The 27,698-nt window shown below is 36.5% G+C and overlaps 1 protein-coding gene across 1 annotated transcript in view; it reads left to right on the top strand.

The window, feature by feature from the left end:
• PXDNL (peroxidasin like) overlaps positions 1 to 27,698 on the top strand; it is a 504,118-nt gene that overhangs the window by 204,567 nt on the left and 271,853 nt on the right. Inside the window, exon 3 of the mRNA XM_015145355.3 lies at positions 17,682 to 17,753. Coding sequence (XP_015000841.3) covers positions 17,682 to 17,753 — 72 coding nt within the window. The remainder of the gene's footprint in view (positions 1 to 17,681; positions 17,754 to 27,698) is intronic.

Here is a 27,698-nt window from a genome sequence, read left to right as displayed (position 1 = left end):
TGCCCATTTCACGAAGCCAACTGGAGGTCAGAGGACAAAGGAACCAGGCCCTACAGAACAGGACAGGGTTGCTGGGAAGGAGAGAAGGAGTGGAGGTTGGAAGCAAAACCACCAATGTGCTCTTCAAAACTCCAGCCTCCTTTCCTCTACCTTCCTCTACCTCCCTCCAATGCAAACTAACAAAGGAACCCACTTTTATCCTGTTGCCAGGTCGATATTTGCCAATACCATTATTCCTCTGGTTAAAAGACTCTTGAGTCCCCAGTGCTTTCAAGAGAAGAAAGGGAAGCGTAGCAGAGTGACCCAGGTCTTTCCAGATCTGCCTGCATCTGCTCCTCTGGCTTCCTCCCTTCCCTAGAGCACCCTCTGAGCTGCCCATTGCTGGTGCCCCGGGCCTTCCCTTCAGCATCCCAGCTGCTCCTGGCCTCACTCCTCCTACTCCACAGACAGTTCCCACCCTTCCTCCAAAGTGTCGTGCTCCCTCCTGGGAAACTCTGGCCTTGATCCTACTCTGCAGAAAGTTCCCACCTCTCTTCCAGAAAGCTGTGCTCCCTCCTGGGAATCTCTGGGCTCTCCCCTCCCACTCAGCAGACAGTTCCCACCCCTCCTCCAGAGAGCCGTGCTCCCTCCTGGGAAACTTCCTGCTTCTTTCATTCAAACCTTTGTTTGGGTGCGTGACCTATCCCATAGTCCTTTTCACACAAAAATTTGTAAGACATTTGTCATTTCTTATTTCTCTGGTTCTTCCCTTGTTAGATTTTTGAGATTGTTGAAGGCAGAAGCTTTGTTATATAACTTTGAAAACAGAGTCAATTACACAAAAAAATGTTTAATCACTATATTTAAACATTTATCATAAAATAAGTAAGACTCCTTAAAAGATCTAAAACACTATAATAAACACTCATGTAACTACCATTCCACTTAAAAAACAAACCAACAATAAACCCAATTACATCCTCTTTTTTCATGATCAAAGTAACTGCTATGCTGAAATTGCTATTATAAATTTCTAAATACTTATTTCTGTTTCTAATAAGGGTGTCATATATCCCTAAATAAAACATAATTTTTTCATATTTAACATTTTTATTAAATATTACATGGCATGCTAATTAAAATAATAATAATACTATTTTGATTGGATATACAAATAAAGCCAAACAATCTGCCTCAATTACTAATCCCCAACTCAAGGTGATAGGAGAAATTCCAAGATGACCCCCTAATACCCATACAATGACCCTGTCCTGGAATGTGGATGAGGCCTCTGCATATGATGGGTGTCACTCATGTCACCCATGTTGCTTAGACTCAGGGTTTGTGATTACTCACACTATTGCAAAGATGGAGAGATATTTTTCGTGTTTAATGAAGGTCTGTGAATGGACTTTGAGTCAATCAAAAGGCAGATCATCTTATGTGGGCCTGGCCTAATCAGATGGGCTCTTTAAAAGAGGCTGGAAGAAGAAACAGAGTATGCCATGAGATGCCTATGGAGAAGTGTGGCCACTAGCAGCTGAGGGCTGCAGTTCTCCAGCTGCAAAGTCCTGAATTCTGACAACAACTTGAAAGAGTTTGGAAGAGGACTCTTACTCTAGATGGAATTCAGCCTGGCCGACACTTTGATTTCAGCCTGATGAGACCCTTAGCAGAGGATGCAACAGAGCCATGCCTGTACTCCTAAACCAATTGAGATAATAAAGGAGTATTGTTTTGAGCAATTGAATTGGTGGTAATTTGTTACATAGCAATAGAAAATGAATAAATATACTCACCCTCTTCCCTAAAATAGTTTATTACATTTCTTCCAGGAATATTTTGACATAAAGAGAGGGAAGGTCTATCAATAACTGGTAGTTCTGAAGACTGAATACTAATAGAATTGAAATAGTGAATGTATAGCTTTTAATTTCTAATATTTATATACTATTGTAAATAAAACCTTCACACTAGCTTATTAAAAATGTATTCCATAGAGCTCCAGAGCTATGGATGGTGCTAATGATGCCTGAGGAACTTGAAACAATGTAATCTAATGTGGACTCCAAGCCCAGTTGGTCCCAAATGGCACAGGCTTCTTGTTGCTTAAAATGGGTGTCTCTTCTCACAAGGACCAACAGGTGTAATTTGTCTTTAGGGTAACCACCTAAAGGAACTTGACCTGTGGACAAATTCTTGTGCTCTCTTTTCCTTGACTTTAATTAAAAGCGAATTATTATACCTATTCCTGGTTGCTAGAACTGTGTGTTGAAAAAAATGGAAAGATTATTGTATTAATATAAGGCCAGTAACATGTGACCTTGCAACTTGATCTCCTTCAGCAAATGGTGACAAGCGAGTGAAAACGGGGCTTTGCAAGCAGAGACAGTGAGACAGAGAACCCCCCAGCTCCCAGAAATTGTCCAGGTGTGATCTGGTTATCTCGTTACCTGGCGATGCCAGAAGTGCTTCTCTCTGCACATTTAAAATGTTGAGAGCTTCCCCCAATCCTGTGAAGAACAAGTTGAAACAAAAGGCATTTCAAGCAGTAAGCAGCCCTCCAGAACAATTTCTTCCGCTTCCACAACTCTCGCTGCTATTTTCCCTTTAACTCTTCCTGAGATTTCCCATTTCTTCCCATGTTATTCTTGTTCTTGGATTTATCCTTCCACCTGCACTTGTCCATCTATGTGTGTTTCACCTTTGTTTCCTATTTCCTACCAACTCTATTCATCTCCATCACCACGTTGACCAATTTTAGCTTAATTCACTTTAGCTACCTGGTTCTCACTTCTGATTTTACCCTGTTAATCATGCTACAATCACAGGACATCAACCCTCCCAACATGGAATTATGTGGCCCCAAAGGTCAGGAGCACAGGGGTCAAGGACTCCGGGCTAGAGGACACTTCCTGATGTGTCCTCCCAAGGACAATTCCATATTCCTAGGTAGTTAATTACCACCTGCCCCCACTGGAGTCCTCATACTCTATAAATTACCACTTGAATTTTTCTAGTTTTTTATTCTGATGTACATCATTTTAATCAACTGTGTGATATCAGTTGTTATTACTTTTTCTTTTTTTACATATGGGAAAAGTCAAACTCCAAAATATTAAGTAATCAATAAGATTTATTGAGAATTAGAACACATGACCTTGAGTTATTAATATTGCTCCTTGCAGTGCATTGGAGTCTCTCTTTCAAGGTTGTCATTCATCCTTAGAGAACTGTAAATCCTTAAAGATGCCTTTATGAGAACAAGGAGTCACTAACAGTGAAATCTCTAGAATTTTCCACTTAATCCTGATAGAATTGGGAGAGGGCTGGGCTAAGTGACTTGAGAGAGCACCTCGTCAATTTGAGTGTTTTCATATTCAAGAGTTATACATAAAATTCAGAGAAAACATATGCTTTTCCTTAGGCCTCACTCAATGCACTACTTTCTCTTTACCTTTGTCCTATTAATGCTTTGTGGCTTTGTAATAAAAATGAAACCTGGAAGTCAATGACAGAGTTGTCTTGAGATGAACCTGATGACCCCATGACTTTGGGCTCCCTCCCTCCCTTCCTCCCTTCCTTCCTGAAATGGAGTCTGGCACTGTTGCCCAGGCTGGAGTGCAATGGGGTAATCTCGGCACACTGCAAGCTCTGCCTTCTGGGTTCACGCCATTCTCCTGCCTCAGCCTCTCGAGTACCTGGGATTACAGGCACCCGCCACGATGCCTGGCTAATTTTTTGTATTTTTAAGAGAGATGGGGTTTCACCATGTTAGCCAGGATGGTCTCCATCTCCTGACCTCGTGATCCGCCCACCTTGGCCTCCCAAAGTGCTGGAGTTACAGGTGGGAGCCACTGCTCCTGGCTTCTTTCTTTCTTTCATTTCTTTCTTTTTTTTCTTTCTTTCTTTCCTTCCTTCCTTCCTTCCTTCCTTCCTTCCTTCCTTCCTTCCTTCCTTCCTTCCTTCCTTCCTTCCCTCTCTCCCTCCCTCCCCTCCCTCCCTCCTTTCCTCCTTCCTTCCTTCCTTGTCTCCCTCCCTCCCTCTCCCTTCCTCCCTTCCCTCCTTCCCTCCTTCCCTCCTTCCTTCCCTCCTTCCTTCCTCTCTTCCTCTCTTTCTTTCTTTCTTTCGAGATGGAGTCTCGTGCTGTTGCCCAGGCTGGAGTGCAATGGGGTAATCTCGGCGCACTGCAAGCTCTGCCTTCCGGATTCAAGCCATTCTCCTGCCTCAGCCTCTCGAGTACCTGGGATTACAGGCACCCGCCATGATGCCTGGCTAATTTTTTGTATTTTTAGCAGAGATGGGGTTTCACCATGTTAGCCAGGATGGTCTCCATCTCCTGACCTCGTGATCCGCCCACCTCGGCCTTCCAAAGTGCTGGGATTACAGGCGGGGGCCTCTGCGCCCGACTTGTTTCTCTTTCTTTCTCCTTCCTTCCTTCCTTCCTTCCTTCCTTCCTTCCTTCCTTCCTTCCTTCCTTCCTTCCTTCCTTCCTTCCTTCCTTCCTTCCTTCCTTCCCTCCCTCCCTCCCTCCTTCCTTCCTTCCTTCCCCTCTTCCTTTTTTTTGAGGTGGAGTCGCACTCTGTTGCCCAAATTAGATTGCAGTGGTGCAATCTCAGCTCACTGCAACCTCTCCCTCCCGGGCTTCAGTGATTCTCCTGCCTCAGCCTCCCAAGTAGCTGGGGCTACAGGCTTGCACCATCATGCCTGGTTAATTTTGTGTTTTTAGTAGAGATGGGGTTTTGCCATGTTGGTCAGGCTTGTCTTGAACTCCTGACCTCAGGTGATCTACCCACCTTGGCCTCCCAAAGTGCTGGGATTACAGGCATGAGCCACCGCACCCAGTCCCTCTCTGCTTTCTTACAGTGCCAAGCAATATTGGTGGGTAGAGGTGGAGTGGCTTCCCAACAATTGCAGTTAGCAGCCCCAGCAGTTACTGGCAGTGGAGGTAGAAACTTGGTTAATGTATGATGATCACAACCAGCCCAAGAGCCAAAAATAATTGGGCTTTGTGCCTCCTTTGTTATGAACATCAGGGATTGAAGGCTCTGGAAGAAAGAAATGAGATCATACTAATTACTTCTATTAGTGCCAATTAACTCTCAAAAATGTCATGTGAATTTGGCAGGTGGAGACCTGTGAGCTGCATATGGACAATCATCTGAAGGGTTTAGGAAAGTGCTTCTAACTGTGTCCCTCCCCATTTCCCATGTCCACTACTATACAGATCAGTCTATGGGATCATGGAGCCTGAGAGTCAATAAATATTGGTTTCTAGAGTGCTCAGTTAAAGACATGGATCAAGTAAATTGCATTCCACAATATATTTAAGTACATTATTGTATCAGAAAAAAAAACTCAAACACATAAGTTTTACTAAATTGCATGAAGAGGTAATGGTGATGTGAGTTCTTTCTGGATTACAGGGCATTTTTAGAGAAGAAAGATTTTGTAGGGACTGTTGACAGTGTGTGAGCAAAGTAACTATGCTGTCCAATATGGTAGCCACATGTATGAGCCACAGGTGGGTGCTGTTGAGCACTTGACGTGTAGTTAGTCCAAGCTGCTATCTGTTGTATGTGTGAAAGACATTCAGATTGCAAAGACATCTGAAAATAAGAATATAAAATATCTTATTTATAATTTTTATATTGGTTACACATTAGAATGATAATCATTTCAATACACTGTATTAGATAAAGATACATCATAAAAATCAATTTTACCCAGTTCTTTTTACTTTTTTAAAATGTGGCTACTAGAAAATTAGAAATCACATATGTGACTTGCATTTGTGGCTCAGATTATATTTCAGTTGGGGAGGACAGTTCTAGATGTTAAAGGCTAGTTTGAATTTCTTTAAAACTCTGCTTTCAAAAGTTTGGTTAAAGAACTTTAGAATATTATTTCTACTTGTGGAAAATGCATATACCTAAAGGTTAATTGTATTTTGCCTTTTTCAATGAGCTATGCAAGAACCACAAACAGAAAGCGTCGTATGTTCTGCATTCCCACTGGAACATAAAGGATCCACGGCTAGCATGCACAAATAGACCCATTCCCTAAAAATATGCTATGATGAGAGATAAATTCATGTTTCATTAGTTTTGTTATCACAAAAGCCAAAACAGACAAAAAATTCAAAGTTAAATAACTTTTGAGGTTTCTTTATGTCTAAAACTCTATGATACTCTATGGCAATGTCAGTTTAGCCTCTCATGGCACGTACATGAGTAATTTAAAAGAAGGAGATTTTCTTCGTTTGCTGAATGTTAATCTTATTACAATTTACAATCTCATAGCATCTGGCATCTTTTCTTTTTTTAAAAAGAGATCTGTCTTAGTCTATTTTATGTTGCTATGACAAGATAATATATGAATAACATAAATTTATTTCTTACAGTTATGGAGGCTGAGAAGTCCAAATGCATGGCACTAGCATCTCGTGAGGGCTTTCTTCCTGTTTCATAATATGATGGGTTGCATTACATGGTGAGAGGGCAAGAGCAGGAGAGTCAGAGAGCTCATTTTTATAACAAAGCCACTCTTGAGATAATGAACCCACTCCTGTGATAGCAACATTCATTCATTCATGAGGGAGACAACAAAACCCACACCTTTGATAGCAACATTAACTCATTTATGAGGGCAGGGCCATCATTAATCCATAAATTTATTCATGAGAACAGAGGGATTAAGTTTCCAGCACATGAACTTTTGGGGGACACATTCAAATCCAACAACATCTAACTATAATTTTTCCTTTATTGAACATTCAGGAAATTAAATGATTCATTATTAAACTCATATATTTAAGAGCATCATCTTTGATCTTAGATTTTAAAATGTATTTAGCAAATTGATATTAAACATGGCCTCATGATTTTCTTTTTAATAATGAATATTTATATTAATAATTTTAATAATGACTGTATCTGTATGCATTTCACATTTTTGAATTCAGATTCTTTCTTTTTTTCTTTTAAAATTACATAAAGCCTGTGACCATAACAGATTGGCAACAAATAGTCATATGACCAAACCTGGAAGAAAGACAGGAAACCTTGGAAAATATCAACCAATCTGAGCTCTTTTATATTTCAGCAATTCTATAAAATTACTTTATCAAATTGATAGTTTCTCATCTTGACTTATTCAAAAGTATTTAATCTTGTTACCTATATGTCCAAATGAAAGAAAATTATTGCTTTTTACTTAGTATATGTCATTATATCTCTCATAAATATGTCCTAGAATAATATTTATATTTTATATGGTACAAGGCAAGAATATAAGAAAATACAAAATTACTAGCTGCTGATCATGGGCAATTTATAAATATTGAGTAATTCTAAAACTTAGAAGATATTTACCAAAATTAACTTAGTATTTCTGAATAGTGATGTTTCTTTTAATTTTACTTGGGCAAATATGTATTTTCTAACTTTTATATAGTTGTCATGGATTACTTATGTGATACATGGTAGCATTATAGTTCTACTAAAATGGAAGTCATATGATGATGTATATTCCTAATACTATACAAGCTCTGATGAGATATTTGCTCTGTGTGTCAGAAGATGACACAATAGCAGTTGCATATGTGTTTGGATGTATGTATAGATGTATACAAGTATAGTGTATCTGGGTACAGGATGGTAAAAAGTCTTGAAATTAATAATGTCTGAAAATAACAGAAAGACCTAACACTATTTAGAAGCCTAAATTTATGGATAAGTGTTTAAGTATTAGCAATGGATTTTAGGAATTGAATAATTTAACAAACAAATTTTATTAAAATTTTGGGGGAAGGTTTCTTAAAGCAGTTATAATATGTTGACAGTATTACAAAAAATGTACTACTTCTTTGGTTTTGGTATAGATCTACAAAAAAGTCATATCTTTAGTACTGCTTATGATAGTAATTACTAGTGGTAAGAGAAAGCATGAGCACAATGACACTCCTTTGTCACTGCCCGGTTTCCTGATTTAGTAATAGAGTTGCCTGGTACATATTTTCTTTATAATTTTTTCTCTTCCAACCTGACTAGTCTGAAACTATCATAATTATTAAGGTCAAAACTCTAAAAGAATGTCCATTATCATCATTATTTCAAAGCACATTTTAAAGATATATTATCTAGCATTATTAGGGATAGAAATAAATTATAATTATGGAAAAGAGAAAGCAAAAAAATCATGATCATTATAGGATATGCTTATATCGTGCAACCTACATTCACTTTACAAATGGTTAAAAACAATAAAGAAGTATAATAAGGAATTATAGTAACAACTGATATGAAAAAATCAATATCCTATATTCAAAAAGTCATCTGTTACAAAATATGACAAAAGAAAATATCCAGCTTAGCAAACTGGAAGACATAAGAAGTATCAACAGACTCGATAAGAAATACATAGCACACAGAAGGTGACTACTTCTAAAACATACTAAGATTAAAAAGATGGTTTAGATAAGCAGAAAAATGAAAGGTAAAGTCAATATGGTAAAATTTTAATATTAGTCAAAATATGCAAAGGAAATTTTTGAAGCTTGAAGGATATTCCTAAAATATACCCAGAAAAATATCTTTAAAATTAATCATTAAAATAGTAAAAGACAGGGGTAGAAACTATCCTATATAAAGAGTAAAATATTAAAAAACAATAATATTGTAAATATTTCCATTGCAGTGTGTCTAGAAAGGGAACCAGTTACATGATGGAGATTTGCATATAATTATATTAATATTGCATATCACAGGAGAAACTGTAAATATGTCAATCGATAGTAATGATAATATGTAAACAATTTGGAAAAAATGTTAATTCAAGATGATTCAAAGATTAAAGCATTAAAATGAAACTACAAAGCTTAAGAAAAATATTGGGATTTTAATGTAATCTTAGATTGAGGAAAGCCTAAGTATGATACAAAATCCAAAGCCATAAAGGAAAAGAACAATAAATTTTATTACATAAAAATTTAAAACATTTGTAAAATACAAACAATAAAGAAAGCTAAAAGTATAAATTATATAAACTTTGACAAAATAATTCTAAAACATTATAAACAAAAGTTTAATTTTTTGCTTACAAAGGGTTTTTAATAAGTTGATAAAGAAAAGATACACAACAAAGTGAAAATGTGAGACAAAGGATTTTTTAAGTTAATGTACATCAAAAGAAACACATGGTCCTGAACATAAATTTTCATAATAACTACATCTTTCTTTCAAATAATATTTGTTTCAAAGAACATTAGAATTTTGAAGTCTTAGAATTTGTTACTCATATTTCACATGTAAATCTGCTTTTTTTGAGAAATATACATGAAGAAAAAAGTTAACAAATTCACTTAATAATAAATTCATATGGACTAAGCAGATAAAAGAATTTCAGAGCTTGAAGACTGGTCTTTTGAATTAACATAATCTGATTTAAAAAAGGAAATAAATGTTTAAACAAATGAAGTATTTAAGAAATATGGGATTATGTAAATCAAAATAAACTATGAATTATTGGTATTCCTGAAAGAGAAGGAGAAAAAGCAAACAATGTGGAAAATAAACTTGAGGGAATAATTCAAGGAAACTTCCTTAATCTAGTTGGAGATATAGACATCTAGATAAAAAAATCTAGAGCACACCTGTGAGATACTACACAAAACAAACATCACCAAGGAATATAGTCACCAGACTGTCCGAAGTCAATGCTCAAGAAAAGAAAAAAAATCACATACAAAGGGAAGCCCATCAGGCTAACATCCTTACAAGTAAGGAGAGTTTGGGGGCCTATTTTCAGCATTCTTAAAGAAAAGAGATTCCAACCAAGAATTTCATATCCCACCAAACTAAGCTTCATAAATGAAGGAGAAATAAAATCTTTTCCAGACAAGCAAGAACTAAGGGGACTCATCACCACTAGACCAGCCTTATGTGAGATTCTTGATGAAGTTCTAAATATGGAAACAAAAGAATGATACCTACTACCAAAAAACACACTTAAGTGCATAGCCTGCAGACCCTATATGTTAAAAAAAAAAAAAAAAATCCACAATAGAAGCTACTACAAAGCAAACAGCTAACAATTTTGTAATAGGGTCAAACTCTTACATATGAATATTAAACTTGAATGTACATGTTCTAAATGCCCTACTTTAAAGGCACAGAGTGGCAAGTTGGATAAAAAAAGAGGACCCATCCATCTGCTGTCTTCAAGAGATTCAACTCACACATAATGACACCAATAGGCTCAAAGCAGAGGGTTAGTGAGAAATCTGCCATGCAAATGGAAAAAAAAGCAGGAGTTGCTGTTCTTATATCAGATAAAACAGAGATTAAATCAACAACAGTAAAAGACAAAGAAGGGTATTACATAATGACAGAGTTCACTTCAACAAGAAGACTTAACTATCCTAAATATGTGCACACCCAACATTGGAGCACCCAGATTTATAAAACAAGTATTTCTAGATCTAAAATGATGTAGACAGCCACATAGTAATAGTTATGAACTTCAACACTCAATGACAACGTTGGACAGACCATCAAGACGGAAAATTAACAAAACAAAACTATGGACTTAAACACAACACTTGGCCAGTTAAACCTAATAAACATTACAGAATACTCCATGGATCAACCACGGAATATATATTCTCTCATCTGCACATGGAGCATACTCCAAGATTGACCATATGTTTGGCCATAAAGCAAGTATCAATACATTTTAAAAGAATCAAAATTATACCAATCATACTCTTGGGCCACAGTGGAATAAAAATATAAGTCAATTTCAAAAAGATCTCTCAAAACCATACCCTTACATGGAAATTAAACAACTTATTTCTGAATGACTTTGGGTAAACAATGAATCAGAAATCAAAAAATTATTGGAAATAAATAAAAACAGATACATAACATATCAAAATCTCTGGGATGCAATAAAAGCAATGTTAAGAGGAAAGTTGAGAGCAATAAATGCCTACCTCGAAAAATTAGGAAGATCTCAAATTAACAATCTGACATCACAGCTGGAAAAATGAGAAAAACAAGAACAAACTAACCCCAGAACTAGCAGGAGAAAAGAAGTAAATAAAATCAAAGCAGAAATGAATAAAACTGAGACCCCAAATCCATACAAAGAATCAACAAAATCAAAAGTTGGTTGTTTAAAAAGACAAACAAGATGTATAGACCTCTAGCTAGATTAACAAAGAGAAAAAGAAGATCCAAATTAGCACAATCAGAAATGACAAAGCAGACATTACAATCAATCCTACAGAAATACAAAAGATCCTCAGAGACTGTTATGAACACCTCTATACATACAAACCAGAAAATCTAGAGGAAATTGATAAATTCCTGTAAGGACAAATCTCCCAAGATTGAATCAGGAAAAAATTGAAATGCTGAATGGACCAATATCAACTTCCAAAATTGAATCAGTAATAAAAACCTGTAAAAAATAAGCCTTGTACCAAACGGATTCACAGCCGAATGCTACCAGATGTACAAAGAAGAGTTGACACCAATTCTACTCAAACTTACGTTAGAAAATCGAAGAGGCATGTTTGCCTAACTCACTCTTTGGGGGCCAGCATCACCTTGATACAAAGATACAATAAAAAATGAAATTACAGGCCAATATCCCTAGTGAACATAGATATAAAATTCCTCAACAAAATACTAGCAAACTGAATCCAGCAGCACATCAAAAAATTAGTTCACCATGATCACATATGCTTCATTTCTGGGATTCAAGATTGGTTCAGCATATGAAAATCAATAAATGTGAGAATTTGATTCACCATATAAGCAGAATTAAAAAAGAAAAACCATATGATCATCTCAATAAATGCAGAAAGAGCTTTTGATGAAATTCAATGTCTCTTTATAATGAAAACTCTCAAGAAACAAGGCATTGAAGGAATATACCTCAAAATAATAAGCCATCTATGATAAGCTCACAGCCAACATCATACTTCACAGACAAAAATTGGAAGCTTTCCCTTTGAGAACTGGAATAAGACAAGGATGCCAACTCCCATCATCCCTATTCAAAATAGTACTAAAGGTGCTAGTAAAAGCAATCAGGCAAGAGAAAGAAATAAAAGGCATCAAAATAGGAAAAAAAGGAGTACTACCTCTCTTTGTGGACAATATGATTTTATGCCTTAAAATTCTAAAAATTCCACCATAAGCCTTCTGAAACTGATAAACAACTTCAACAAATTTCAGGATACAAAATAAACATGCAACAAGTAGTAACAACATTTTTATACACAAATTACATTCAAGCTGACAGCCAAATTAAGAATGCAATTCTAGGCTGCGTGCAGTGGCTCATGCCTGTAATCCCAGAACTTTGGGAGGCCAAGGCAGGCGGATCACCTGAGATCGGGAGTTCGAAACCAGCCTGACCAACATGGATAAACCCCTTCTCTACTAAAAATACAAAATTAGCCAGGCATGGTGGCACATGCCTGTAATCCCAGCTACTCGGGAGGCTAAGGCAGGAGACTTGCTTGAACCTGGGAGGTGGAGGTTGCAGTGAACTAAGATCACACCATTGCACTCCAGTATGGGCAACAAGAGTGAAACTCCATCTCAAAAAAAAAAAAAAAGAAAAAAGAAAAAAAGCCAAAAAAAAAAAAAAAAAAGAATGCAGTACTATTTACAGTAGACATACACCCCCCCCCAACACACAAATACTTAGAGATATATCTAACAAAGGAAGTGAAAGACCTCTACAAGGAAAACGAAACAAAAAACTGCTAAAAGAAATCATAGATGGCACAAACAAATGGAAAAATATTCCATACTCATGGATTGGAAGAATCAATATCTGTTAAAATGGACATTCTGCTCAAAGTGATCGATAGAGTCAATGCTATTCCTAGCGAACTACCAGTGTAGTTTTTCATAGAATTGGAAAAAACTATTGTAAAATGTATATGAAACCCCAAATAGCCCCAATAACCAAAGCAATCTTTAAAAAAGTACAAAGTCAGAGGCATCACATTACCCAACTTCCAACTATATTAGAAGGCTACAGTAACCAAAACAGCATTGTACTGGTACAAAAACAGACACATAGACCACTGGAACAGAATACAGAGCCCTGACATAAGGCCACACACCTACAATCATTTGATCTTTGATGAAGTCAACATAAATAAGCAATGGGGGAAAAACTCCCTATTTAGTAAATGGTGCTAGAATAGCTGGCTAGCCATATGTAGAAGAATGAAACTTGACCCCTACCTTCCACTGTGTACAAACATTAACTCAAGATGGATTAAATATTTAAATCTAAGACCTCAGACTCTAAGAATTCTAGAAGAAAACCTACAAAATACCATCTGGGCATGGGCATTGGGAGAACATTTTTGACTAAACCCTCAAAAGCAGATGCAAAGAAAACAAAAATTGGCAAGTGGGACCTAATAAAAATAAAGAGCTTCTGCACAGCAAAAGAACTAAAAACACAGTAAACAGACAACCTACAGAATGGGAGGAAATATCTGCAAACTCTTCATCTGATGAAGGTCTACTATCTAGAATCTTTAAGAAACTTAAACAATTGAACAAACAAAAAACAAATAACCTCAACAAAAATAGGCAAAGGACATGAACAGAGACATCTGAAAAGAAGGCATACATGTAGCCCACAAACGTATGATAAAATGCTCATCATCACGAGTCATCAAATAAAAGCAAATCAAAACCACAATAAGATACTACCTCTATAATAATAGTCAGAATGGCTATTATTAAAAAGTAAAAAAAGCAACAGCTGTGGGTGAGGCTGTGGAGAAAAGGGAATGCTTTTATAGTGTTGATGGGAAAGTAAATTAGTTCAGCCGCTGTGGAAAGCAGGTTGGAGATTGCTCAAAGAATTTAAAACAGAACTACCATTTGACCCAGCAATCCTATTACTGGGTATATATAAAAAAGAAAACAAATCATTCTACCAAAAAGACACATATGCTCATATGTTAATTACAACAGTCTACATCATAGCAAAATCATGGAATCAACATAGGTGTCCATCAGTAGTGGACTGGATAAGTGTGGTACATATATACCGTGGAATACTACGCAGCCATAAGAATGAAATCATGTTCCTTGCAACAACATGGATGCATCTGGAAGTCATTATCCTAAGTGAATTAATGCAGGAACCAAAAAAAAACAAACAAAAAACAAACAAAACCAAATACTACGTTTTCACTTTTAAGTGGGAGCTAAACATTGGATACTTATGGACATAATGAGGGCAACAATAGACACTGGGGACTACTAGAGTAGACAGGAAGGGAGGGTGGCAAGGGCTGGAAAACTATTTGGTCCTATTCTCAGTACCAGGTGATGGGATTATCCATACCCGAAATCTCAGAAGCATGCAATATACCCAGGTAACGTATCTGCATATGTGCCCCCTGAATCTAAAATAAAAGTTGGAAAAAATAATAAATTTGTGTTCTTTAAATCAGCCTGATTTCTTTTCTTTTCCTTTTTCCTTTTCCTCTCCTTTCTCCTTTTCCTTTTTTTTTTCTTATGGTTTTGAATTGCAAATGATTTATGCATTGTTTATGATTATATAAATATTTTTCTGTGGCTGTGACAGATAATCAAGGGTAGCTATAAGTGACTTTTGCCATGAATCTCTTGCTTGGTGACTATGCAGATCACTCCAGAATAATGATTTATGCTCATTGAAGATTTCATACTATGTTTACTTTAGTATGCACAGAAATGAAGTTCACAACCCTTAACTGCTAATGTTAAGAGTAGCAGAACCATATTTCTGGAGTATCCAAATGAAAATAAGCATAACCATAACAAGCAGGAACAGACCAACATTATTACCACTTACAAAAAGTATATTATTTGTATTTCTACGCAGAGATAATGATTCACTTGTGGAGTAAATCTTGGCATTACCCCAGCAGAAATTTCGTGTGAGATGGGAGAGAGTTCTGTTTTTCTTTATAAATTTTATTATTTTTATTTTTTATTTTACGCTTTGATGAATTGCTGATTATGCAAATTGCCTTAATCTTTTCTAGCAGTCACTTACGGTTTTTAATAAAATATTTCCAACCACACAGTATACGTTTCTATAATAGTAAATATGCAAGTGTATGTGGGCATACTCTGGGTAAGACTTTGTGTTTCAGCAAAAACAGATAGAGCTAATAAACTGGACCATTGGTCTATTACTGGTTCCTCTTTTACCCCAAAAGTTTGATCATCAGCATGTTCAGATCTCCTGTTTTCAGAAATTGTTTTATTTTCTCAATAAAACCTGTAAAATTTTTACTTTTTCTTCTTGCAGGTTTTGTTTGCTTCTTTTTTGTTTTGTTTTGTTTTGTTTTGTTCCTTTGGCATCATGGGCGTCATGAGGATATAGGATACAGCCACAAATTTCCCTAAGCTTGTGCTGATTTTTGATGAAAGAAAGTTAGGTATTGTTTTATGCCCTGAATTTTAGCAGACCCACTCATAAATTTTGAATGCATTTTCTTTATGAATAACAAAACAAAATAATATAAATGACAGTTTCTATAACCACTTAACCAAAACATTACTTGGGTAGGGTTCCAACCATTAAAATTATAGTAAAGATATTTTGATGGAAACCATAATGCTCTGAATAAAACTTGACAAGAAATATGTACTTGTGATTGGAAAATACATTCAACTGTGAACCATTTTAATGAATTGGTTTCTTGTCAGCAATAGAAACATTTTCAAGAAAACAAGTTAAATTGTTTGATCTCATACTGTAGGTCATGCACATCATAACTTCAGTGTGAGTTTTTGAAATCTTGTGTTTTATTTTTGTTAAAATTTAAATAACTATAAAAGAATATGCAGAAACATAGGCTTCAAGCACATTTAATGTACTGAAGAAAGACTAATTATGGTATGTAATATCTTTTCCATTTCTTAACTGTGGCTTTGAAAGATAATTAACACTAATGCCCAAAGACAGCTTTTGTATGAAGTGAGTCAATTTCTCTCTCCTAGGCACCATCGTTGGAAGATTTAAGAAAATAGTCACTCAAATTGTTTTTTGTGATCTGTGATTAATATGAGGTTGAGACTATATACATGTGTCACATACCACACATATACATGCATCATAGCAGATGTGCAAATTACATACACACATGCACATATGTATGTATACACACATGTATAGTTTATTCTACATGCATTGGTGCATATTGTATTTAATAGACTAAGAGGGACAGAATAGTCATTTCTTCAAGTAAATATATTTGCATGGTGGTGGTTTGGGGACCTAACAGAAGTGCATTAATTAATTTTGAACAATAGAATGAGAGAGTACCTAAACAGCAAATTCTCCCAGGACAAGGTTTGTGTCTGGTATTAATTACACATTAACTAGTTATATTGCTTTCAGCCTGTTTAAAAATTCCTTGAACACATGGTGGACTATAAAGTTGAATGGCTCATTGACTGAAGCTTAGAATTATCCATGAAAATTGGCATTATCTCTGTATGGCATCAGCTCCAATGCAGGCTGTAGATTGGTTGTTCTGCCTCCCAATGGCCAGGACACTAGGCAGTCACAAATGGTGAGAAATGGCTCTGGTGCCACAGGTGAGGTGTCAGCCACTTCAGATGCTGTTTGGGGAATTTAACAGCGAGACCTACAGTGAATCAGTTAGGAACAGATGAGCTTCGGAATCTCTAGGCTGCCTGTGAAATTGTGCATAATAACTCAAATAATCATCTGCTCCAATGGCCAAAACACTTCTGTTTTCCTAATCATTCATACAAAAACCCCACAAAACAAATATTTTATAATATACTAAAAGTGAATCCTCCAGCATTGGACTTTCGCAGTAGATTTTTAGAAGCTTTGAGGGTTTTAGACAGTATAGAATATTCAGGAACATGTGTGCCAATCTAATTAGCAGACTTTCCCTCTATATTTAGACATGCCATAATAATTTAAATTTGAAAGAAACTTTAAGTGTTTTTAACCAGAAAAAAAATTTATAATTTTCATTTGCCAGAGTGCTTTTTCTGAAGTTTTTGAAGTTACTGAAAGTTGATTTTCTGTAACTTGTTTTACTGTTCAAATTCGATTTATTTCTGCCACCTGTTATTTTTCTCCCTGGATTTTTTAGAAATCATTTTTGGACCGTTGGATACTACTATAATAAGAGCCTCACTTCCTATGGTGTAATTGACTCTTGGTTTGACAGTTTAACAAATACACAATGAAAGTCCACTGTGTGCCAATAGCTGTGATATTTATTTTTCCAAGGAAGATGCTTAAGACTGAGTGTTCAATACTCTCCATCTGTTTGTTTAGGAATATGTTCCTTTGTTACCGTGGCTATGTTGATAATTTTCCTTTTAGATGACGTGCTTCAGGAAAACAAGAATTTTATCTCTGGGTTGCAAAGTTGTTTTAGGAATGTTTTAGGGTCATTTAATAAACACAAATTATTTTTGAAAAGTCTTTGTGACAAATTAATGTTTTATATCACTTTTTTGAATCGGGAATTAAAGTATAAATTTCCAAATTTAGTGAACCATGTCAGTAAATATTTTTCTGTTGTGCAAAGAACTATACTTAGCAGAACTATTTTGATGTTTGCAGAATCTGTTTCTCATTTGGGAATTATTTGTTTGTTTTTGTTTTTTCAGTCTGCTGAACAACAACCACATCAGAAAGATTTCCAGAAGTGCTTTTGAAGGACTTGAAAATTTGCAATATCTGTAAGTTATAAGAAAAAATAACAATGGCTTATGGTGTTGATTGACTATTTTTGCCTTTTTGTGTGCACGTTTACTTTAAATTAAAATAATTCTTTACCTTCATGAAAAGCACTTTCAACCTTTATATAAAACTCACATATGAACGTGTCTTAAGTGCAATAAATTATTGCTTTCAATAGGTTGCGCATCTGAAAACATTTGAATATACACAATTCTCTTGCCGTAAGGTCTAAATTGGACACAAATAAAAACAAAACAGTTTTCCAATATTTCACATTCAAATTTAATTACTCAGTAATTGTAAAAAATTCCATACACCCAAAAAAGGGTTTCTTTTTTTTGTTGGCTAAAGGAGCTTTATGCCAACAACTTATCCATCCAAGACCTTCCAAAGCCAGTGAACACATTACAGTTAGGAACTTTAATAAACTTGGGTAAGAACCAAATTTTGGAAAGATTAGGTCACAAATATGATCACTGACAATTTTCATGGTTTTTGTGTATTATTGGTAAACGGGAATAAAAATATTTTAAACAACTGCCTGTTTGACTCAGAAACATTGGAGTTTGATAATTTCAATGGTGGGATGTCATGATTGGATATGGTTAGGTTGGAGGCTGAAGAAACAAACTACAAGGGCTTTTATCTCAGCTGGAGTGAGTGCTACAACTTTCTTTTTAAAACAATATTAAGGTGATAATGAATATTTTTATACAAATATGTTCATTTGTAGATTAATCAAGCACACTGCTAAAAATTTGTTCTCTTGAAGAGAAGAACACCATTCCAGTCTTTAGCTCTGACCAAATTTATATGACTGTAGTATCTTTCGAAACCATTGAAATTCTTATTAAACCCCAGGTCCGGAGCCTCAAAGCCTCCTGTGTTCAGTTGAGACATCTCAGCCTAACATAGAGGTCTCCCACAGCTCTGGTAATTACTGAGTCCTGAAGTTTCAGTTTCCTCTTAGGTCAGTCAATTCCATCTGCTCGCCTAACCTTTCATAACAAATCCGACATACCATCTTAGTCAATTTTCTGCTGATGTAACAGAATACCACAGACTAGGTAATTAATTTTTTTTAAAAAAAGTTTATTTGGCTCATCGTTCTGGAGACTGAGAAGTCCAAGATCAAGGGGTTGCATCCTAACATGATGGAAGGACAAATGAGCATACAGACAGGGAGAAAAAGGGGGCTGAAATCCCTCAATCACTAATCCACTTCCATGATAATGGCATTATTGCATTCATGAGGGAAGAGCCCTCGTGACCTAATCACTTCTTAATAGTCCCTCCTCTTAATACCATCACAGTGACAATTAAATTTCAATATGAGTTTTAGAGGAAGCAAACATTTAAACTGTAGCATTCTGCCTCTTTGCCTCACAAAACTCATGTCCTTCTTATATACAAAAATATATTTATTCCATCTCGGTGGCTCCAAAAGTCTTCACTTATTTTAGCACAAACTCAAAACTCCAAAGTCCAGAATGTCATCTGAATCGGATATGGGTGAGACTCAAGGTGCGATTCATCCTGAGGCAAATTCCTCTCCAGCTGTAAGCCTGTGAAATAAATAAAAAAAAGATATCTACTTCCAAAATATGACAATGGTGCCTGCATACGATAGACACTCCCATGACAAAAGGGAGAGATAGGCAAAAAGAAAGAAGCAAGAGGCCCTAAGTTGGTCCAAAATCTAATAGGGAAAACAATGTTAAACCTCAGACTTCCACAACAATCATTTACTCCATTTGCCACCTTCTGGACACTGGGGAATTTGGGTCTCCAAAGCCTCAGGTGGCCACGACCCCATGTCTTTGCTGGGCTCAGCCCATGCTTCAGTTCTCTTGGGTTGGAGTCTCATGCCTACGACCTTCCCAGGCCAGAGTTTCCACTGGTGACCCTATAGCTCTGGGGTCTCAGTGGCAGCCCAATCCCATGGATCCACTAGGCTTTGCCCTAGTGAGCACTCTCTGTGGAGGCTCCACCTGTGGCAGGATTCTGCTTAGGCTCTCAGGTTATTTGATACATCCTTTGAAATCCAGGTGAAGGGAGCCATACTCCCACAGCTCTTGTATTCTGTGAGCCTGGATACTTATAACATGTGGACACTGTCAAGGCTTACTGCATGCACACTGCACAGGAACCAACTTAGGCTATAGGTGGGGTTGGTTGAGGCATACACTGTGGTGGAACACAGGAAGCAGAGGCCCAATGTGGCTCTGAGCAGCAATTCCATGGAAGGTACCTTGAGCCCATTCCCTGAAACTATTCTATTTTTTCTAGAGCTCAAGGCCTGTGATGGGACAGGCAGACTTGAAGGCCTCTGAAATGCCTTTGAGGTCTTTCTCCTGTTCACTTGATGAATAGCACCTGAATCACTATCTGTGGTAAACTCTTTAGCAAATGGTCACTTGGGCACACCTGTAGTATTCTCTCTTTCACATGCTTCTTTACTCTTTACATGTGCAGCCTGCAAATTTTCCAAATCTTTCTGTTTTTTACCTTTTAATTATAAATTCCATCTTTAAGCTTTTTCCTCTGGCATCTCAATGTATGTGGTTAGAAGTAGCTATGCAGCAACCTGAATGCTCTACTGCTTAGATATTTCTTGCATCAGACATCTTAGTTAATGACCCTTAAGTTCTTCATTCCATAAAGTCCTAGTACACAAACACAATTCAGCCAAGTTCTTTGCAACTGTATAACAGGGTGACTTTTAATCCAGCTTCCAATACCTTGTTCTTCATTTCTGTCTGAGACCTCATGAGAATGGCCTTTACTGTCCGTGTTTCTATCAACATTCTGGCCACGACCACTTAATATCTAAGACATTCCATACCTTTTCTACAGATTCCTCTTATAAGCCCTTAACAGAATCACCCTTAACATTCTGTTCATGGTAATCTAGGGTTTTTCTAGCCTGCTCCTCCAGACTCTTTTAGCCTTTACCCATTACCCAGTTCCAAAGCTACTTCTGCATTTTCTGGTATCTGTTAGAACAACAGATCCACCTCTCAATACCACTTCTCTGTCTTTGTTTTCTGCTACTATGAAAGAATATTACAGACTGGGTAATTTATAAAGTAAAGTTTATTTGGCTCATGGTTCTGGAGGCTGGGAGCTCCAAGACTAAGGGGTTGCATCTGGAGAGGGCCTTCTTGCTGTGTCATAACATAGTGGAAGAACAAACAAACACACAAGACAGAGAGAAAAAGGGCCAAACTTTGGTGATAACCAACTCACTCCTGTGATAATGGCATTAACCCATTCATGAGGGAAGATTCCTCATGACCTAATCACCTCTTCAAGGTCCTGCCTCTTATCATAGTTACACTGGAAATTAAATTTCAATGAATTTTGGAGGGGACATTAAAACCATAGCACATGCCCAGTGGGTACATGCCATTCTTTATTTCCATATTTTACACAGTACTAAGTATCCCTCAAACTTTGGTGGTGTGCAAAGCCTGCTGCTCATTAGTGAAGGAGCTTGACCTTCTCCCTATGTTTCATCTCAGTCCTGCTCTGTAGTTCTCTACTCATTGGCATGTCAAGAGTAACTCTCTTATAGTAAAAAAAAACAAATTAATAAAACAAAACAAGAACCTTTATGGCTTTTCAAAAACCAATTTAGAAGGAATCTCATCACTTGCACTAATATTCAATGAGGAAATATAGTAAAATCACAGTTATTAGCAGGAAATTAATTTTGAATAAGACAAATGTTCAATGTTGCAGAGGCTTGGATCAGTTACATACACAAGTGTATTCTCTGCTCTGAGTGAGAACAAAAAATCACTTCACATAACTTCTAATCAATGCTCTGGCCAACTAAAAACACTAGTTATTAAGTGAAAAAAAAGTCTGGGCTTCTGTAAGATATGTTATTTAAAAGGCAAGGATAAAAAATGTGTGATGCAGTACATGGTGAACATATTCATGTGCCCACTGCAGTAAATTTTACCATGTTTTCAATAACATTGCCAAGTAACCAGGGAATTTTGTAGAGAAAGAGTGTTGTGAGTTAGAAGACACATTCAATGCATACAATACCTGCAAGTTTTTATACCTTTTCTTTGCTCTTTATACTTGATCCACTGCTCTTTTATTTCTTCAAATATGGTAAGCGCTGCCTTTCTACTCTCTGACCCTGGGCATGCCCTGCTTTTTGTTTGTTCCTTGACTATTTTCCCTTTCTTGTCCCAGCTTTAATGTCATGTCCTCTAGGAATCACCTTAAGTCAACCAATACTTCTCTTTTCCTCCCTAACGTGGTGCCCTGTGTATTTCATTTATTGCATATACCACAAAAGTTTATTTTTTCTCATCTATTTGTTAAATTATTTATTTTATTATTTCCCCACTGGATTCTGTGAGGTCAGGTGGCCATGCTCTCCTTATTTATCCCATATGTCAGCATCCAGAATTAGTATCTAGAACACAGAAACTACTCATTAAATATTTGTTGAATAAATATATGAACATAAGTTACTCAATAAATGCTTGATATTTGCTTAATTAACAATCTTAGTTATGTTGAAGTAATTATTCTTAAGAGAGGAATGATAACACTATTAAATGCCTCTGTTGTTTCAACAACATGTGTATTTATCAATTATTTATAGTGTGCACTTTCCCAAAGATTACAAGTATTTATGTTACAAAAAGTTGTTATAGTGCTTGTATATTCAGGAGGTTAATTTTCATTAAGCTATTTATACCACAGAACTGCAGTTTTATCCTGTCAAACACAAAGGATAGTATAGCTTTTCCCCTAAGACGCAAGCATTTGTAAACTCATCTGAAATTCTTGTGTGTTTTGAACCAAAATGTATCTCTGATCCCCTTGGGAAAAAATAAATTGAAATGTCTTAAGACAAGTTGTGCTTTCAAATTAAAAAAAATACAATTGTTTGAGAATATTTTTGGGTTATAGTGATTCGTTTAATATTAGCTGAATTTTAGAGCTAAGACATATTGAAGATCTAAGAGCAAAATGCTCCTTTTCTTTGGTTTAGCAGACTCTTAAACTTTAGCTCCTTTTCTTTGGTTTAGCAACCCTTAAGAATAGCATTGCAATGTTCATTATTTTTAACCGTTTGACTTAATCTAATGATAAACTCCAAAGTAAAATTTATTTATTCAGAAACATCTTGACATCCAAATGATAATGATCTTGTTACTTACGGGCATTGATAATGATATCAAATCACTGTAATGCAAAATGTGATAATAGTCATGTTACTTAAGGGCACTGATAATTTCACAAGTTTCCAATTACCCATGGGGCAAAAAACTAATGCATCTCTGTGCATGTCTGCAATAAACTAGGCATCAATTGCTAGCATTTAAAGAGGAAATTTATTCCATATTCAAATCTGTGATTCTGTTTCTGGCCATGGTTCTTGTTCTCTAAGTTTAGTATTTTATCTGAATTATAGCTTCTTCTTCCTACTAGCCCAGCTCTGAGCAGCTTTGTCCTTATGAACTCCTGTTACTGAATGCTGCTCCTTCTGCACAAACTCACCTACTTAGATTATTGGCTGAATGTGTCACTTGCAATTGTGTCCTCAGTATTGGCCTTCTCCATTTCTCTCCAGTTTCTTTGAATTTATTGGGAGTCTGCCCCATTCCTATTGTATCCTACAGATAAATTTTTTTTTTTGAAATAGTAGGCAAGTAAGTGCCATTGAAGAATGTGACCTTTAATAGTATAAGCTTGAAGGACACAATGCTCACCAGTTCTGAAATCTCTTACTCCCTGGGTTTTACTGACAATCTTAATAAAATGAGTGCAATTTCCTTGCGGTTTCTTGTCCAGTTTCTCAACTTTTGCTGTGAAATAAACCACTGCAGAATTTAGTGGCTTAAAACAATCAAACATTTTATCTCTCATGATTGTTTCATGGACTAATGAGACAGTTCTTTTTGTCTATGTTGGCTCAGACCTTCCGATCTAGAATGACTTTATTCACATAGCTGGCAATTTCTCAGTATCAGCTGGGATGCTTTTCTTTTCCATGTGGCTTCTCTTTCTCTGTGCTTGTTTACACAATTACCTTATCCCTAGCATCATCAGGGATGAGTGCTTTCCACGCCTTGCTTGTGTCATGTTTGCCAGTGTCCCATTTGGCCATTCAAGCCACATGACCGAGATGTGATTCAGCACTGGAGAAACAGGCTCCATATTTTGGTAGATGAAGCAGCTTAATCACTTTGCAAAGGGGTATGAATCAGGGATGGGAGGAATTTTTTGCAATTTCTGCACCCTATCACATTCATATAGGTCTGGAGCTTCCAGGGGTTGAGGTACGGGTTTTAATCACAAGCACATCCGGGGTTAGTGTTCAGGATGGATTATGCAGTAGGAGCTCAAAGAGAAAAGGGGCCATGTCTATTTGGGGAGCCACAATGGGTGGGGGGCAGGTTGGACTTGATGGAAGGAGCAAGAGGATTGTGAGAAAATTCAGCAAACAGTCTGGTATGTTTGTGTTATGGCAAGTATCTTTTAATGAATGGATGGGAGGGCCTGAATGGAGCATGATGAGAAATAAGGCTAGTAAGTTTGAAAAGGACCAGATCATGGGGGAGGGGGGTTTGTGTGCCAAGTTTTCTGTCTCTGTGTAGTTAGCTCTTTCTTACTTCTACTCACTCCAAACCAGTCTCCATTCCTACCACTCTACTAAAGGTTTTTTGATGAAGGCCACTCATGTTGTTAAACATATTGAACCGTTCTGTGTTTAATTATGTTTCACGAGGCTTCATGGTCTCCTGCACTGACTGCTCACCCTCTGATCTCCTTGGTGTTAGTGACATTGCATGTTCCTGGTGTGCCATTTGCTGACCTGCCTGCTCGGACTCCTTCACCCTGAGTTCTTGCTCATGTGCTGTTCTCTTTTCCCACTTTACACCTCCCTGTCTTGGAACATATCTGCTTCCATGGTATCAGTCATCATGTAGATGCTCCTGGCTCCCAAATCTTTATTTCTAGCCTGGATTAGTTTTATGTTTCGCAATCCATACACATGCAATTTCTAACTCAATATTTCCACTGATATGTCCCACAGGAGCTTCAAATTCAACGTGACTTAAATTTAACTCATTATCTTTCTCCCTTCAAACCCACTCTTTACTTTCCCCTTCAAATGTGCTTCTTATTTTGGGAAATGACGACAGACTCATACAGTCATCCAAACTAAATATCTGCACATCATATTGGCCTTCTCCCACTTTCTCTCGTGCTGTGTCCAGTTAGTTGTTAAGTCCTATAGGGTCTAGGTTAACATTGCTCTATTCCCCTCCTATCTACCCTCATTGTGCTGCCTTAGCTTCCATCCTCCATATCCATCACCCTTGCCTGTACAAAACTTTATTTATTTGCCCAAATCTTTCCCTTTCTAAATCTCTGAAGGGCAACTAGTCATCTTTTCTTAAAAAAAAAAAAAAAAAAAAAAAAGACTTGATTAGCCCATTTTTCTTAGAGTTCTTCAGTGGCTCCCATTGTTTTTGGGATGAAGTAAAATCTCATTAACAGAACATATAAAATTCAACTTTATTTATATCTTCAGCCTTCATGACAATCAACTCCTCAAACTTGGAGCTCTAAAGTTCCTAGTATGTGACATTTGATATCCTTCGGAATTGCCAGCTTCACATACTCTCTTGGCAACTGTATTATGCTGGGATATTGTGTCTTCCTGAAAATACCTCCTGCTCCATGACTCTGATGATCACATAACAGATCACTTATTTTTTTACCTACTATGTTATTAGAGATGTACACTGTCAGTAATCTATGCAACAAACTTGTAAGGTTTTATATATGGGATAGATGAACACAGTAATTAATTTTACCAAGGACACAAATATGAAAATACCAGGGCCTTCTGAGGAAAAAATGTGGGAACAGAAGCAGAGCAGGTGGTCTGGGGTGGGAGTGAAGAGCAGTGACACCTCTCCTACCCTGCCTGGGAAAGTATTCCCTGCCTTACGGAGTGGGGTGGTCTGGTCAACTCCGCAGGTTTACCCACTTAGAGAAATAGCTGCATCAAATGGTCATAACTCAATGAGAACAAGCATTAGCATCATCTAGCTCTGAATCTATTTTCATCAAGCATCCTGATTGTCATCTGAATCTCATATAGATTTGCCATCAAGGAAAGAATATGCTGACTACCTGAGAAAAATAGCCCAATCTTCAAGGAAGTAACATTTTTTATTAATTAATTGATTTATTGACTAGTTTTTGTGTGTGTGTGACTTTGGATAGGGAAAATTAGTTTCCAAAAGAATAAAATATATTCAGATGCTCTGACTAAACTCATTTTGTAGGCCAAGTTGAGGAACTTCTGGAAGGTCCTTTTTGAGCCACTCATCCAGCCTTCCTATACATCTATCTTTTCTCTCTGTACTTGCAACTATTTTCTCTTTGTGAAAATTAGGTAGCATTACTTTATAATCTTGACATATAATTACTTTGTCAGCATATTTTGATTAAGAAATTTTAGTTTTCATCCATGTGTTCATCCATTTTTTCATCCATCCAACAATCTATTTAATGTCCATCTATCCATCTATTTATCTATTCATCCGTCCAATGATAATGTAACAAACACCTGCCATGCCAAGTACTATACTAGGCTCTAGTTGTGTCATGGTGAGCAAAAAAGATTTGGCTCTGTCCTCATAAAATCTATGAACTGATATAGTAGAGGAACATTATTCATTTGTTTTCTATCTTAATATTTCAGTAGTAAATTACCATGTCCTTGGCATTTGGAGTCATGAATGTCCAGAATGAGATTCAAGAAGTTGGAGCAGGGAAGAGGAGACATTACAACTAATACCACAGAAATACAAAAGATAATGAGACTGCTATGAACAACTACACACCCCAAAATTTGATAACATAGAAGAAAGATTTCTAGAAACCTGCAACCTTTCAAGATTGATGAGGAGGCTTTTGCTTCCTTTCTCCATGTGTGATGCTGGGTCCCCCTTTGCCTTCCGCCACGATGGTCAGCTTCCTGTGGCCCTCACCAGAAGCCAAGCAGATGCTGGCGCTGTGTTCCTCACACAACCTGCTGAACTGGGAGCCAAAATAAAACTCTTTTATTTATAAATTACCCAGTCTCAGATATTCCTTTAGAGCGATGCGAGTGGACTAACACAATCACCTAAAAAATATTTTGGCACCTTGTTCTTAGTATTTTTCAATTCACTCACAAAATTTACTTTGGTTCCCTGTGGGAAAAATATTTACATAATTGAATATTGTATACTGTGAGAACCATATTTTTCAGATTTTAATGATGGATGGTATTTCCTTCCCCAGACTAAGCACTATGTTTATAAAATTCCTTCAATGTAACTATCCTCTTCTGTAATTGATTATATGTAGATTGGCCATCATTTACCAGGATTTTTTTTGAGAGTGAAAGCAGGCACTGCTAACAATTATGCTAGTATAGAGTATATAAACCAAGGCTGTCCCAAGCCAATCAAGCACGTGATCATCCTAGTTATATAAGACTAATTTCAAATGACTGCTTTAATATAAGATAACTGTAGTGTCTTACTTTTGAGGAATTTAAAGCATGTAATTTTATCACAATTGATGAAGTCATTTAAAAAAAACATCATTTCACATTCTATCTGCTCAGATCATAAAATCAAGAGTAAAAGGGAGTAACAAGTGATAAATGTCAGTGTTGCTAAGCATCAGATAAGGTAATGTAGGATTTCTTATAAAGCATCATAAATTGTCCTTCAAAAGAACTCTATGACCCTGAATACAGACAAGTGTTTTTGTGTGCAACACTTTTTAAATAAAATTTACCTGTCAGAGCCTTTCAAAGTTGTTACTAATGCTGAAAAGATCTTTTCCTAGTCATGAGAATAACCTACATTTACTCTATATCTTAATAGGCTCAGGATACC

Source organism: Macaca mulatta, chromosome 8 (genome assembly GCF_049350105.2).
Source record: "Macaca mulatta isolate MMU2019108-1 chromosome 8, T2T-MMU8v2.0, whole genome shotgun sequence".
Lineage (NCBI taxonomy): Eukaryota > Metazoa > Chordata > Mammalia > Primates > Cercopithecidae > Macaca > Macaca mulatta.
Note: the sequence above shows the minus strand (reverse complement) of the source record. Positions and strands in the feature narration are given on the sequence as shown.